Source organism: Mycteria americana (genome assembly GCF_035582795.1).
Source record: "Mycteria americana isolate JAX WOST 10 ecotype Jacksonville Zoo and Gardens chromosome Z unlocalized genomic scaffold, USCA_MyAme_1.0 Scaffold_18, whole genome shotgun sequence".
Lineage (NCBI taxonomy): Eukaryota > Metazoa > Chordata > Aves > Ciconiiformes > Ciconiidae > Mycteria > Mycteria americana.
Genome location: NW_027445436.1, coordinates 11287160 through 11299436, shown reverse-complemented (window position 1 = coordinate 11299436; position 12277 = coordinate 11287160). Strand labels below are relative to the sequence as shown.

The 12277-nt window shown below is 41.8% G+C and overlaps 1 protein-coding gene across 4 annotated transcripts in view; it reads right to left on the bottom strand.

Moving 5' to 3' along the window:
- Positions 1–2097: 2097 nt before the first annotated feature.
- The window catches only part of SETBP1 (SET binding protein 1), a 279898-nt gene continuing 269718 nt past the window's right edge, over positions 2098–12277 (bottom strand). For all 4 annotated transcript variants that reach the window (XM_075488907.1, XM_075488908.1, XM_075488909.1 and 1 more), the window contains one exon: positions 2098–7597. In XM_075488907.1, the coding sequence (XP_075345022.1) occupies positions 7041–7597 (557 nt within the window). In that variant the 3' untranslated portion in view covers positions 2098–7040. The remainder of the gene's footprint in view (positions 7598–12277) is intronic.

The window sequence follows — 12277 nt, the reverse complement described above, 5'->3', positions numbered from 1 at the left end:
TGCCAGCTGAGGATGAGTTAAGGTCACCGCAGTCAGCCTCCTTATCCCAGAGGACATGAACAACCTCTAATATCAAAAGTGAATTAAGATCATACTTTGACCCAAGGGATAGTACTCATCTCTTTATCCATACCTTGAGGGTGGAGTGCGAAATTCCCCCCTAAGTTCAAACTCCAATAATATGGAGGATGACCAAAGAAGGTTTGCACAGAGCTTCACTACTTTTATGAGCAAAGGATGCTCAGAAAAAAAAGGAGGATAATCAGAAAAGAACATTATTTCTGATGACAGTTGTTTCTGACACACTTGGTGTTTTCATTATTTTCAGTTATTTCAGGGCAGAGATGAATAATGAAAGTATTCTAAGTGAATTTGGAAAACACTGAACTCATGCAAAATGAGACAAGAGAACAATATCTCATTAAACAAAGAGTACCTAAAGAAAGTTACAACCTACCAGAGCTTGTGCATTTCCTAAACTTTGTTTCTAAGGCTTTCAAAGGTTTTTCTCAGAGGTGGTTTAATCCACAGGAGCAGACAGTGCTGGAGTAGTTACCAGGGATGAAACAGTCGCAGAGAGGTCCTAGCAAGAGCCTAACTTTACCCTGAAAAAGCAGATGGGGATGATGGTCAAAGACTCCTCCCTGTCCAGAAGGAGACTGGTGAGGAGTATGGTGCTCTGACACTTGTACATGGTGTCAACAGTCTGGTGAAAAAGAGATCAGACACAAAAAAGCATGAAAAACTCACAGATGGAGTCCCTCACCCACCCAGCCCTCAAATGACAGAAACCCAACATCCCCAACTCTCGCTTTCCCAACAGCTGCTCTAGCCTTGCTCCATTATGCCTGCAAGGTGACACCACGAAAGTACAGCAGAGCTCAGTGGCGGTGGGAGGTAAATCTCAGAAAAGAGCTGACGGGAGGGGAGATCAGTCCTGAGATACTACAGCGGCAAGCACAAAACTTGACAGTTCACAGACACTTCCAAGGGAGTCTTACCGCAGGCCTTTTAAAAAAATGTGGTTGGAGTTGGAGACCAGTGGCTTATACATCACAGAGCCCAATAAAAACAGTGAGCGAAGATGTCAGCACTTTTGCAAACTTGTCAAAAGCTGGGGCTATGCATATGTTAGAGAAAGAGGAGAAAGAAAAAAACCCCATCACATTTGAGATCTTTGGAGCAGCTGTACTCCAGTAACATAAAGCGATAGCTGTGAAAACAGCAGAGTCAGAGGGGTCATCTTTGTGGCTGAATAAGTTGGTCCCACCAAGCCAACCTATCCCGCAAAGCTTCAGAAGGGAAGAACATGAGAGGACACCAAGTTATCTATCCTGCCTGAGCATCGCTGCCTTCTCCAGGAAACAGGATTTACTTTCCATGCACAGGTTGCTGAGCCATTGGGGAAGGTGGTGGATCCTCTCTGAGGAGGAGGAAAAAGAGGAAATCTGATGTTGCTGCAGAGGAACTTGTGGATGTTGAGGCTGACTGTATAATGGCAGCTGACCACACTCAGCAGCAACTTGGAAAAGAAATTTAAAACCATGCTACAACTAACTCCCGGTCCCATAGTCACAGCATGAGATTTCACAGAATGGAAAATACCCCTTGGCATACAGCCCTTCATCTCTGATGCTCAGTGAGGAGAGGGTTGGCTCCTGTCACCCCCTCGTCCATAACCCAGCCCCTGGGACTCCCTTCTTTGCAGGGAATCTGGAGAGGGATGCACCATCTGCTTGGGGAGTAGAAATCCCACCTGGGTGGCGAGTACTACCGTACTGGTGCCTGGGGACACAATTTGGACCAGAGATGTTTCCGTTCATTTGGTGATACGCACAGCCTCAAAGTGTGAATCCCTCTTTTGTCCATGGGGCCCATGGCACAGTCCATTTTCAACTTTTAAGGATATTCTGGGAAAATGAAAAAAAAAAAAAGAAAAGAAAAAAGAACAGAACCAAAGCATGTTTTTCTCCATTACCATAAAGAGGGCTTGTGAATGCATGGTATTAGTATCCCAAAAGCTATTAAACTCCTTAGTGATGGGAAACAGATGGGAAATAAGACAAAAGAATTCACAACTCATGTTAGACTGAATTGAATTCCTTTAATTTCACACAATGAATAACATATGAATAGGATTAACTTTTTTTTTCTTTTTTTTTTTTTAGTTAAGTGCTCTATACTGTGCTAACCTGATTTGGTAGCAAAAAGACTGAGCTTTGTTTTAGAAAAAAATGTTTAAAAACCAACATCTAAGATCATGAAGGAGCATGACATTAAAGCATGCCAGATGTATCTAAGCCTCAAAGAACATCAAGTCCATATCCATTTTTAAATGTACAAAAATGCTTCATGAATAAAAACTGTTACAAAAAGAACATTTCAAACAATGTACAAGGTTTTTTTCTTGCCTCTATATTCAATAAAATACAAATACATTTTTTTGCTCTAAAATATGTTTACATACAGTCAAAGTAGAACATGCAAATTACACTTTAAAAAAGGCTTTTAAAAACCACTTATGAATACAAACTAAAAATTAGTCAGCATGACTTATAGAACAATCTTGTGCCCCATTCGTTTAATTTTTTTAATTTTTTTGAAATACAGTATATACATATTTAACACTTCATGTGCATTTATTATTTAAGAAATAGCTTAAAAAAATAAAGAAAAAGAAAAATAAAACAAACCAACATGGGATTGAACTGCTTCCCCATGTTGTCCAATTGGCAGCTCTTTTCATGTTTTTACCTTTTTTTTCTTTTTCTTTTTTTTCTACGTAGTGTTTTATACAACCTAGGCAGGCATATTAAGGAGATCTCAAATATGCATCCTTTGTTGAAATGTGCTTCTAATTATCTCAGAACTGCTGCACCCCAGTTTTTGGATGATATGGAAGGAAGAGGCATTGCAAGGGCATGATGTTTGTTTTCTCAATTCAGAAAACCATCCTGCTTTGTATTTTTTCTTTTCCCTGTCTTTTTTTGTTGTTCTTTTTACTCTTCAGGATACTACTTAAATGTGCTTAAGTGCAGTCCTGAATCAGGGCCTGTGAAAATAAGAGTTGGGGAAATCCTTGTGTACGGAACAGCGATTCCTGTTTATTTGTCATATTGCTGTAGCACTCAGAAGCCCCAGTGATGAACCAGCACCTCATTGTAACAGACACTACCCAAAAGATGTAACAACACAAACAGAATATTCTACATGAATGGTCCAAAGCATTGCTGTCAAGTGGAGAGTCATGGGCCCTGCTGTAGGATACCCTAGTAGCTGATGACTATTATGACTTACCTTTGGGTTTTTTTTTTTCTTTTCTTTACAGTTACCCAAAAGCATGCAAGGTGCTTCACAGAAAATTTAATATTGAAGGGCTCAAGAAACTGGCAGTATGAAGCTCTTGGAGACACAAGTGGTTGTTTTTTTTTCCTCTCTCCCTGCACGCTTGTCCCCATTCCTGGTTTTACGCTGGGTTGAGGAATACGAGACCCACGGAGAGGATGCAAACCCGTGGCCTCATTTCATATGGCTCACAACCATGTGATTTTGTTTCACGTTTTTATTGAAGCATGCTAAGATGTGTGTTAATCTGTGACACAGTGGAGGTGTTTGAAAGGTCTTTTTGGTCTTAATAAGCAAAAGGGCTTTCACTCTGGTTTTATACAGTTCTTGGTAATGTGTGGAGAGAATTTAGAGTTGCTCAGTAAATCTTCCTAGCGGTAGGGGAAAAAAAAATCAAAAAGCTCATTACTGGAATATTGTTGGGTAATAAACTGCAGGAGTGAGATTTTAGCCTTAAGCCCTAAAACTAAATCCTTTATGATCTGCATGTAGTACATTGCCTTATAATATTATTCTGTCAGCAACTTGCTTATCATATTTATAGACTATGCAACATGCAGAACACAAACTCTGAGTGCCATCTAACAGTATTTTCAGCCTGCTTTCATACAAATTAACAAGCTAATCTTCCTGCCAGTCAGGACCAGCTGCACTGGGCTGTTGTTTGGACAAACAGCCAAGGCTGTATCGCAACACCGCGCTCTACCAGCACCTTCTTGCCACGAAAAACAAACCTTGGGCATCTGGATAGAGCCCATCCTACGCTGACAGCTTGCGGCTACCAAGTCTTGAATGCCACCCTTAATTTCTCTAGGAACAAAAGGACCTCTTAATTTTTTTGCTCAGTGAAGGTTATATGGGGTTGTACCCTCTGAGTGGACGCTCTCCTTAAGCACTATGCCTCTAGCAGCATTCTGGATAGTACTTTTTGGAAGGATAAGAGCATTTTTTTCCCAAAGCTCAGGAGCATGGGAGGCAGCAGCCATTCAGTGATCCTTCCCTGGGGGGGTTGCATCCCAGTGCATCCAGAAAGGTCCAGCCCAAATCCAGCCCTTATCCAGCACTCTGTAAGGTCTGACATGTCTTGAAGCCACGATGGGCGTTCAATGACAGAATTTGGTCCTTTCGGACCTTTGCTCCACTCGCTACACATTGAAATGTCCTTCAATGCTAATAAAGAGATCACTGAAGATAAAACTAAGGATAAGTTGTTGTCTGGCTTAGTTTCAGCTTATAGGCTACCTGGAATACCAAACTTATAGTTTTTCTTGCATTTTAAGCGACACTGTCACCTACTTTCAGGCCCAAAGGAGAGATGGAAAAAAAAGATTTCTGAATCAACTAAACCTCAGTCCAATGTTTTTTAAGGAAGAAGGGAGGAGCTCGAGGTGGCTTAAGCATTTTTTTCTGCAGGCCTACAACTTCAGTCAGTAACACTGTGCTAATTCAAGACAACTGAAAAGCAAAATTGGTTGTAACGGAATGAGCAACCGGCCAGTTTATTTCTAAGCTGCATTAATTGGAAAACAAAAAGTGCAAATGAGTATGATGAATGATGCAAAACAAATTGGAAACAAAATTCTGTGATCCCTCTTATCAGTTTTAAGGAGATAGGATCTCAAGATTTGTTCCAGCCTTTAAAAAAAAAATCCCCTCTCCCAGTCCCCCAACCCAATCCAAACCCCAAATGCATTCAGTTTTAATAAGCTAAGGTGCTATCACAGAAGAAAAATCAGTCTCTAAAAAGAATAAGCTGTATGTTTACAGTGTCCCTTTAACACCATAGTCTTGATATGATTTTTGTAAATAAATAACAGAATAGAAACACAATATTTTTTTTCAGGGACTTTTTTTGTTGGGTTGGTTGTTTTGGTTTTTTTTTTAGTGTCGTGCTATTTGAAGTTTCCTTGGCAATGAGCCAGTTCAAAGATTTCTCAAAAAAGGGAATAGCAGTTGGCTTGTGAATCATTAAATAATTCCAATCCCCGCTCCCTTGCTGGAATTTTCCCTCCCCCCTCCTGTTTGAATATCCATCTTGCCATGCCAGGTGCTGAGTGTACTGAAGGACTTCAAAAAGAAATTAAATCAAGTTGAAAGTACCTATTTCAAATTTCAACAACTGACTTCTTTTTTAAAAGCATTATTACTGCAATGGAACAGTTTCACGTTCAGTCTTTGTTTTAGTTAAACATTTTAATTGGGCTGTGGAAATGGAGCTCGGGTATTTTACCCAAGTTAAATCAATGGCTAACGTACAACTCGAATGAGAAATGTACAATTTGAACTGACCATTTAAAGAGACGATTTGTCACACACAGTTTGCATCCATGCAGACTGAGAGCTTTATAATTACATTATGTACAAAAAAAATTTTTTTTTTTAGTTTATTAAGGCAACCACAACTTGGAGAACATGTCCAAAGTGGCATTAATACAATTGCAGTGGTGATACCCTTTGAACATTTTTATTTTTATTTTCAGATAAGAACACTTATTCCTTTTCTTTTTTAAGAAATAATTGCCAAGAAAGAACCTATTTTCCATAGGGTTTTGTTCTCTAGTTTTTTAAAACAAACATCTACTTTATCTATTTTCTTTAAAAGAACATATCAAGGCATTGCTACCCAATGCAAATTATTTGGATCCTGGGTTTCCCATCAATTTCACTGGGAATTGCAAGTGGTAAGAACTGGTGGGTTTGGGCCCTGTCTTTTTACTCTATTTTTTCTGTCCTATTTTTTTTTTGTATGTTTTTTATATTCTTTTTTTGGTGATTTTGCCCATGTTTACTATAACTCTATTCCCCAGAAGTGTCTTGCTGTTCTCTACTCCTATGTACCGAGCATCAAAACAACTTGGTTGACGGATGATGACCCCTTTTTCACATGCCATTGAAAATGCCAAGTTGCTTCATAGAAACATGCTATCTTAACTGAATATCCATGTACACCTTATTTTAAATGCTGTGATATTCTGTCGTTCCTTGGGATAGCACTCAGAATGAGCGTGCATGCGTGTAAGGCTCTACTTTTCTATTGCCTATATTGCAGCTAGTTGTAACTAGGCAAGTAAATGAGAAAGAAATATATAGTTCTAGCAGGAGTCAGGCATTTTGGGTTATGCTGCCCCAAGCCTGGTAGGTATATAAAACTGGAAAAAAAAAATTCAAACAGATTATAACCAAGATCACAGTTGAGAAAATTACACTATTTTTTTTTCTTTTTTTTTCTTTTTTACAGTGATTTCTACTATGGTATGGTTACTCTTAGTTTCACCTGGCCTGCCAAACAGAATCAGAGTTGAGCATGCAGCCCTAGTGACAACGTTCAGCTCTCTGCGAGGACGACCTCCCGCCTCCGGGTATGGTATGAGAACAGCAATGCTGAGATGCTGATTAGTTTTGGAAACTCTGCAAAGTAGATGCTCTCCCCAACTTTGACACACCCCCCCCCCGCCCCCCTTACCCCCCACCTTTTCCGCACCCTTTACACCTCTTTCCTGGGGGGGCTGGGGCCAAAGCGATGAAGAGGAAGATGCGAGCCCTGGCTGGCACAGCTCTCCATGATGGGTTCTGGCCACCACACGGACGAGTGAGTCTGGTGCTGCCGCAGGGGCGAAGCGGACTGCGTGCCTCCAGTCCATCAGTCCCAGCGTGCCCCGCTACCAGCACCCGACATCCGATGGGGTGCTCCAGCCTTAGGGAAGGCCTTCGCTTTCACTCCCTTTGCCTTTCCGGTGCCGCTTCACTTTCACATCCCCCTCTTCCTCCTGTGGGGACTTGCTTTTCCTTTTCCCAACCCGGGGCATCCGGGGCGAAGGGAGAGGGGGCGGAGGGGGGGGAGGAGGGAGAGGAGGTGGTGGAGGTGGTGTCTCTCGAGCCATGTGTATGACAGCCTCGATGGTGGCCATGATTGTATCTTGAGTGGCTGCTTGCTCCAATATCAAAGGGTTGAGTGTCGGTCTCTGACCTCTTTTGCTGGGAAGGTCAATGCATTTTTCCAGAACGGGCATTTGGTCTCTGGAGTCTTCGTCAAAGGAGAGGGGTTGCTTCCGAGGACGCCCCCTCCGCTTCTTGACAAAGTTATTGCCTGTCTTTGATTGTCTCTGCAGCCTCTTGGCTTTCAGGATCTTGTTCACGTGATCCAGGTTCTTCTTCGTGGACAGGATCTTGGTGTAGTTGCACATCTTGCGCACCTCGCACTGGATTGCTTCAATTTCACGGCGCTTGAACCTTTTTTTCAGTGGTGGGCTGGCTGTTGGGAGAAAAGAACAGAAACAGAGGTGGGTCAAACAACAGTGAATGGAAACCCTCCTTTTCCCGCTTTCAATGTCATGAAGACTAGATGCTTTCAAGCTCAATAGGCTGAATATGACTACTGAAGAAGTGATGGCTGTGAGAAAGGACTCTGCATAGTAAAGCAACTAAAAGAAAGTTAAAAGATTATTTATTACAGTCCCAGAAGAATTGCTGTTGCCTCCTTTTTTACTGTCCTAGATTAAAACACAACTTTGACTATTAAGCAGTCCTCAGAGACTTCTCTACAGCTCTCCCTTCTTCTAAAGCAACAAAGCTTTTCTACAGCAATGTTTTACCATGGGTTTGCTTCATTCTCATTTCTAAACCTCTAGTGGGAGGGAAGGAAGACCTGCTTAGTATAGCTGTCATATTGGCCCACCGTAACTATTAAACTTTCTATACCCCAAACATATACTCCTGATGTCTTCACCCCAGCCTTTAATTCTTGCCATAGATGCCAGTTAGTACAAAAAGTGTTTGTTACTGAAACTAGTGGGCACAGACAAGCTGTGTGGGTCACTTCATCTGTGGCAAATTCATTACCCCTGCCTGAGTTTCTTTACTATCATCTCCACAGATACTAGCTGAAACTACTCAGTCATATAATTGACTTTAATGGCCCCCAAAGTAAGCTTACTCCTGGTTCAGATCACTTACTTTAGATCTGAATGAAGTCCAAAGTAGTTAAGTCTCTTGCCAAGGTCACGTTGTGAGTCATTGTCAGAACTGGAAAGAGTACCCAGCATTTCTTGGCTCCTGGTCCGTTGCTTAGGGCACGAGACCTTGCTTGTTTTTCTTAAATTGTTTTATTGTCCTTTACTGAACATGGCATCTGTTCAGAGTTCAGGATTTGCACATGGATTATAAGTAACTATCCCTTTGTGAGAGAAACAGAATGTATGAATTCTGCCATTGTAATAACTGCTGCTCCCTTTCACTCCTAACATAACCATTCTGCACTGCTGGAAAAGAAATGATGGAGTTCAGAATTTCTTTTCAGTAAAGAATAAAACATCCTACTAAATTAACCTCAGCCCACATCTACTTTCAAACTTAATTTACACCTGACTGTCAAGCAGTCATTTGGCTCTGAAATCCCTGAAGTTTCCAGAGCAGCCAAGATTTCGAGAAAGGTTCATTTAGGGGTTATCACTTCCTTCATGGCTAACAGGCTAATCTTCTAGCAGTATTTTAAATAAAGTTGCTATTGTAGCATTTTCTGTAGATAACCAGGAGCCATCAAGTGGTAGAATCTCCTCTTCCTCACTATGGGCTATGACAGATTCAGCATACAAACCTCACTTGCTGTCCTCCACTCCTGGAGAACATAAATTATTGGCTCTTATACCACCATGTTGCTTGGATTCAGCAAAGAGCTTGCATAAACAAACCCAAGTTACAATGCAAGAAGTAGGAGTGAGTCATAAACAAAACACAGACATATGCTCTCTTATAAATAAAAACTTGGATGGCCAACTTCCCAAAGTCTGGTTTTCATTAATTACAAAACAAAATACATTTTCCATATGTAACCCACTTCCCACACCAAAAAGAAAAATAAAACTCACTTGCAATTTGTGATTCACAGAGTACAAAAGAGGAATGCAGTCATTTTGGTACCAAAGAAAAAGAGAAAGGAAATGAAATATCCAAGTTGCTCAGGAGAAGCTAATTAGTTGCACAAAATTCCTCTCAAGTAGGTCATCCCTAAAAAGTGTGGATGTAAGAGCCCTAAGGGCAAGTGGCAGCGAGCTATTTCTCAGTCATCTGATCAAAAAAAGGTTAGATCCCTGTCACACAAAATGATTACTCTCATCTGGCCTCACTGGTGATTGACATATATAGTCCCAATATTTCCAGCCCTAAGCATTCAACTCCTTTGAGACCCTCCCAGATCCTGAGAGTAGCTTCAGGTCAGAAGATTTAAGAAATCAAACATTTTGCACACTCTTCGTATTCGCTGTCCACCTTTTGCCTTTTATTGCTATTGTGAGGGCACATTTTCAAGACTTTTTTTTTAAAATTCAAGATGCAATTTTTTTTCAGAAAGTAAAGCTGAAATTTTTCAGTTGATGATGGAAATCTTGAAGATGGGAATTTTAGCAAAAATACAGGAAAAATTGCAAGGTTCATGGTGAAATGAAGTGATTTGGCATTGCTCTCAACTTTCATTGGAAAGAAAGTAAACCAAAGGACAGGAAATGAATTTGAAGTAAAGCATTAGCCAAGTATCTGCAAAGATTTTGTCTTCACTGAGATTTATCTGTAGTCGGTTGTTTCTGCAGCTTAGTATTACCACCTGTGAGAGACTGAAAGAGTTAATGTCTCAAACATTGTGGTGAGGCGAGGCGCTATTTGCATGGCGATGGCAGGTCGGTGAGCATGGGGTGGGGGAGAGCGAGAGTGGGATGTGGAGAGCTTGTCGAAGGATGCACGGTTCCGGGTTCTGCCGGACCTGACCATATATGGCCAGAGGTCACAGAGTTTACCTGAGGAAGGGGCTTGCGACAACCCGAGAGACCCCTCGTGACCACCCCCCTCCCCCAGCGCCTTCGCAGAAGATTGAGAACTTTCTAGAACAAGAACCATGTAAGTCCTGAAGGGGCGTACCTGGAGGCGGGGATTAGTCTATAAAAGACACGCCCTCCAGGGAACCACGCGCGCGCCCACCACTGGAGGATTGTCATGTCTGTCATCGTCATCGTCATTGTCATCGTGGGATCCAAGGGTGGTGATACTTTTCCTTTCTCTATCCTCCTCTGTTTTCCTTTCCTTTTCTCGCTTCTCTCTTCCTCTACTCTTCCAATATATGTAAGTTTGGGATAAATTGTGACGGGTTGCCCGGAAAATAGCTCCATTGCCAAATCGCCTCTGTTCGTTCGTTGAGCTTGCCAGTTCGTTAAGTTTGTCCATTTGTTGAATTCGCTAGTTAATAAAATTGATAGTCAGACTGTTCCTCTGAGTCATTGTCGTGACTCTACCGACCACACGGCTCTGCTGAGCGGAGATCAGCCTTTGTTGGTACACAAACTGTCGGGGAATCAAAAAGATTCACCCATCTCACAACCCACCGAGTGGGACGAGACACCACCCCATCGCAGTCAATGGAGATCTGGTCTGTATAGTCAGTAGAGGATGACCTCTGTTTCTAAAATGGGAACTCAATGCAATTTAAGGTGACCGTGGACATCCTTCTGACACCCTGATACTGAATAAGGAAGGTGCAGGTCTCCTGTCCATCCTGCCCAATCCAATGGGTGTCTTAGGCACCCAAGAGGTCCAGGTCACCCAGGCTGAGTGTCTTGAGTGGAGCCTGATGGTGAGTAGACAGTGCCTGAGTGGAGCAAAGGTAGGCATCTGCTTTCTGCCAAACTGCCTAGTTCTCCAAAATTAACTGATATGCAGACAGTTGTGGGTAGATATCTACTCTTACATGTAAATCTATAAGCTGAACAACACTCTCAGTGTCTTCCTTCATGTTGTTTAGATACTTTTTTGCCCTCCTAAAACTTTGCAAGCTGATAGTCCATTTCCTTTTGGACTGAAACTAATTTTGGAAAAAAAACTTCTATGCTGTTCTATGCTGGCTTACTGCACTAATTTTTCTTTCGTAAATGCTTTGGGGTGTTTATGACTTTTTCAGGAAGCTTGTTAGAAGCTACTAATAATGCTTTGGCTTTTCTTCCTAGCAAGCCTCTGAACTTGCAAGCTCTAGAAAGTATTTGAGTTGTGTTACATAGTCTGCCAATAGTCAGAATGCATGTACAATAAGTAATATGCTTTCAAGTCAAGCTTTTGAAACGAAATATTAGGAAACCCAATATTATTTTGACTATTGAGAGTCAGGGACATCTGATTCTACATTTGGAGTATGGAGACTATGTGGAAAAGAGTCTGATGGGTCTGCAGGGGGAAGATTTGATGAGGTGTGCATATGACAAAATATCAGGGAGATCTGCCAAAATGAACCACTATTGAACTGAGAGCCATTAGGTGTTATCAATTCATCTGGAAGCTCTTGGTGAGCAATCTTTGATATAAAATATTTCACTATATTGCCACGTGATATACTGCTCTCCTGAAAACCAAAGCTAAGTACTAATCTTTTCCATTTTATCCAGACAGACCCTGCCCAACCCTGGACCCAAGTTGGTCTGCATTGTTTTTAGGCTTTGTTGTTCTCTTCCTGCACATACTTTGCTGTTTGCACGTGAAAATCTTGCTTTGGGAGCAAGACTTTCATCTTACACTATCTGGTGGAATTCATCTAAAAGGGGTTGAAGAGGAGGTGGGAAACAGTAACACTATGTCTGCACGCAGACATGAAAAAGGGAATATGCTCCTACAGAGATGATATAACATGATGGCAACCTCCAGGTGCTGGGGATGCAGGGGGGGGACACTTTGCTGCCTGGGCACAGTTATCTCTCCCTACAACTCCCCAGGTTGCAGGGCCATGCACTGCCTCCATGAAGACCTGAAGCTATTTGGCACAATCCAGCCCAAAGTGAAGAGAAAGTAGAAATACTTGATGCAGCGCAGGCTTTTGTACTTTTCCTTCATCCTTTTCCCACTCTCCAACCAACCTCACCTAGCTGCCCCAAACAAGCAAGAACCAGCGTTAGTCTTAAAAAAC